Source organism: Monopterus albus, unplaced genomic scaffold (genome assembly GCF_001952655.1).
Source record: "Monopterus albus unplaced genomic scaffold, M_albus_1.0 scaffold61.1, whole genome shotgun sequence".
NCBI classification, from domain to species: Eukaryota; Metazoa; Chordata; class Actinopteri; order Synbranchiformes; family Synbranchidae; genus Monopterus; species Monopterus albus.
In genome coordinates this window covers 384,016-387,017 of record NW_018127941.1, presented here as the reverse complement: position 1 = coordinate 387,017, position 3,002 = coordinate 384,016, and the positions used below count along the sequence as shown (strand labels likewise).

The 3,002-nt window shown below is 43.9% G+C and overlaps 1 protein-coding gene across 1 annotated transcript in view; it reads right to left on the bottom strand.

The window, feature by feature from the left end:
- The window catches only part of LOC109962010 (granulins-like), a 13,190-nt gene extending 11,943 nt beyond the window's left edge, over window positions 1-1,247 (bottom strand). The window contains exon 1 of the mRNA XM_020603341.1: window positions 1,244-1,247. Coding sequence (XP_020458997.1) covers window positions 1,244-1,247 — 4 coding nt within the window. The remainder of the gene's footprint in view (window positions 1-1,243) is intronic.
- Window positions 1,248-3,002: the final 1,755 nt, after the last annotated feature.

The following is a 3,002-nucleotide window of genomic DNA, read 5'->3' as shown; positions in this document are numbered from 1 at the left end:
TTTTAGTTCATTTTTCCCTAAAGTACTCAGCTCTGTAGTTCACCCTTGAGGGAGTGGCCATGAGGGGGGCCTCTCACCTCTTGAAACGCTAGGTGACTGCATCTGGGGACAAAGGGACATTGATTTAGTTCGACACGATTTTGGTCGTGTCAAAAGGGGGAATTGTTAGATATTTTTAGTCAGATAGATATTGGATAGATACTTTATGTATTAGAAATGTTAGTGGAGAGAGGATGTCTAGTTAGACTGTTAAATGCTTAGGCCTGCTTATGAGTTTCTGCAGGGTACATCTGGTCAAGGCTACCAGAGAGAAGAGTTGATGACTGTCAGCAGACAGGGTGTTCAATATTATTATTACGATGTGTATAACTGTAGCCTTAGCCATAATGTTCCTATGTTCAAGTCACGACATCTACTAGAGGTCGTGAGAATGTTTTTAGCTACACACCACTTAACCAACAGACATACACATTCACACGTTGATTTGCTTCATGTTTTGACTATTGCTAGAGCCAGCTGCAAAGCTGGTGAGAGAGACGTCTCGGTTGATGTTTCTGTGTAGTATGGGGCTAGCCCAACCGAGGGGATATAATGTATAGGCCTGTTGGGGTTCAGGGTCTTTCATCTTACATCTGCCTGTGTGCATGTTGGAGGTGCAAGATATCTGAGCGTGTAATGTTAATTTTACCTGTGATCCTTTGAATAAATCAGCACTGTTTTGAAGTTACTTGGACTGCCTCGTCTCTCAGAGTTAGCATGGTAGCAAGAACTGGTTCCTTCAGTCGGTATGTACGTATGTGTGGGTCTGTGTCCATCTGTGGCCTGGTATTACTCATGTTGTGAGGATATAATTCTGTTTACAGTCACAATGAGTGGGGGACTCATTGTCCTTATAGGGCAAAAAGTAAGTCCCCAAAATGTAAATCAGTACATTTTAGAGAGATGATTTGGTTTAAGGTTAGGGTAGGTCTCCAGGAAATGAATGCAAGTCCTCTTAATATCCCCTCAAATTATGGAAACACAGCTTTATGAAGTCCATTGTCTGTTTGTCAAAAATATTTATGGGAACAAAAGTTTATCCCAAATGCCAAAAGAGCATATTGAGAAGTGAGACAAGAGGAGAAACAGAAGTAGTCTGTTTCAAAAACCACAATTTAGGACTAGCACTACTTTGCATTAAGAATGACTCTCTCCTACCCATCCTCCTCTCTCTCTTTATCTCTCTGCCTAGTCTCTCTCTCACCCATGCTTGATGCCCCCCCTGCATGCTCCTAATAACCCATGATGAGTCCTCTACAGTTGAGCACCCTCCCATCAGACACCCACTGAGACCTATACACACACACAAATACACACACTTACACACTCTACCCTCTGTGTGAACATAGAGCTGTGGATGATGACAGCCATCAACAGGGCAATTAATGGGCCCATCCCCTGGTTACAATACAACAGAGGGAAGAGGCAGAAAAACAAAACTGGCCAATATGGCTGGAAACTAACAGTATAATTAGCCTAGCATGCGGATCCCACTTGGGCTCAAAGACCCAAAAGCACAGCCAGCAATGATGCCAGGATGTGGTGAGGGAGACCAGGGAGAGATGAAGTGGAGAGAGAGGTGTAATAGTACAAGAAAACACACACAAATTTAAGATAAGCTAAGGAGGCTGAGAACAGTAAAGCAGCTCTATTGTAACTACTCCAAACCTGGCTTTATTTTACCCTAAAAGATGGAGACTGCAGGAATAGAGGGAGTATCAGAGCCAAGTGAGCATGGAGAAAGTGATGGCATTATGACAGAGAAATGCAAGGGAGGCATAAAGGAGAGGTGGATGCAGGGAGGCAGGGAGGGAGGGAGGAGTGGTGTAGACACAGGACCATGCCTGTAGCATACTGATGCTGCTGTAAGACATGCAGTCAACGTGGCCTTGACTAAGCAACCAAGCATGTTCTGCAGAGGGCTGGGCTGTGTGTGTGCATGTTTTGTCAGCTATGACAGTGGGAGAAAAGAATACAATAATGGAAACATGGGATTAGGTAAATGCATATACTTTATGTGAGTGCATGAAGCATTTGCATGCAATTTTTTATGTAGATGCACACATGTTTAAATATGTCTGTGTGTGCAATGTGTGCTGCAGTGGGCAGTGGTTTGTTCATTATGCTGCGTGTCTCTCCTCTTTTCATGCCTCTGATATCAAAACACAGAGCCCCAGCAGCTATTGTGCTAGCTGCTACCAAACCTTGTGCCCATGGGACTTCCTATTCTGCTCTTCAAGAAAAGTATAATGAAGGCCACAGACAACCACACCCATTACACACAGTTCAACTCATGAACACGAAGAAAGTAGGTCTTTGTTTCTATTTTCCTGAATGTTAAGTTGCAAGAATGTTAAATTAGTTTTCCCTATATTTATTATCATATTTGTTATGTTGCAATTTAGCCACAGGGGCTTCAAGCCAGTGACTTCTGTGCTGGTCCCAAGCCCAGATAAATAGAGAGGTTTGTGTCAGGAAGGGCATCCGGTGTAAAACGTGCCAAATTTAAACATGCAAATCATAAGTGTGAATTCCATACCGGACTGGTTGAGGGCTGGGTTAATAACAACCACCATGGCGCTGTTGACCTACAGGGTGCTGGCAGAAATTGGACTACTATTGGTCGAGGAAGGAGAGGAGGCAGAAGCATTCATAGACAGAGAGAGAAGAGGAAAGGCAGCAGAATAGGGATTCTTAATGTTGGCACAATGACAGGGAAAGGTAGAGAGCTGGCGGACATGATGGAGAGAAGGAAGGTAGATATACTGTGTGTGCAGGAGACCAGGTGGAAGGGTAGCAAAGCGCATAGCATTGGAGGGGGATACAAACTGTTTTATTATGGTGTGGACAGGAAGAGAAATGGGGCAGGAGTGATCCTGAAGGAGGAGCTCATGAGGAATGTTTTAGAGGTGAAAAGAGTGTCAGACAGGGTGATCAGTTTGAAGTTGGAAAATAAAGGGGTC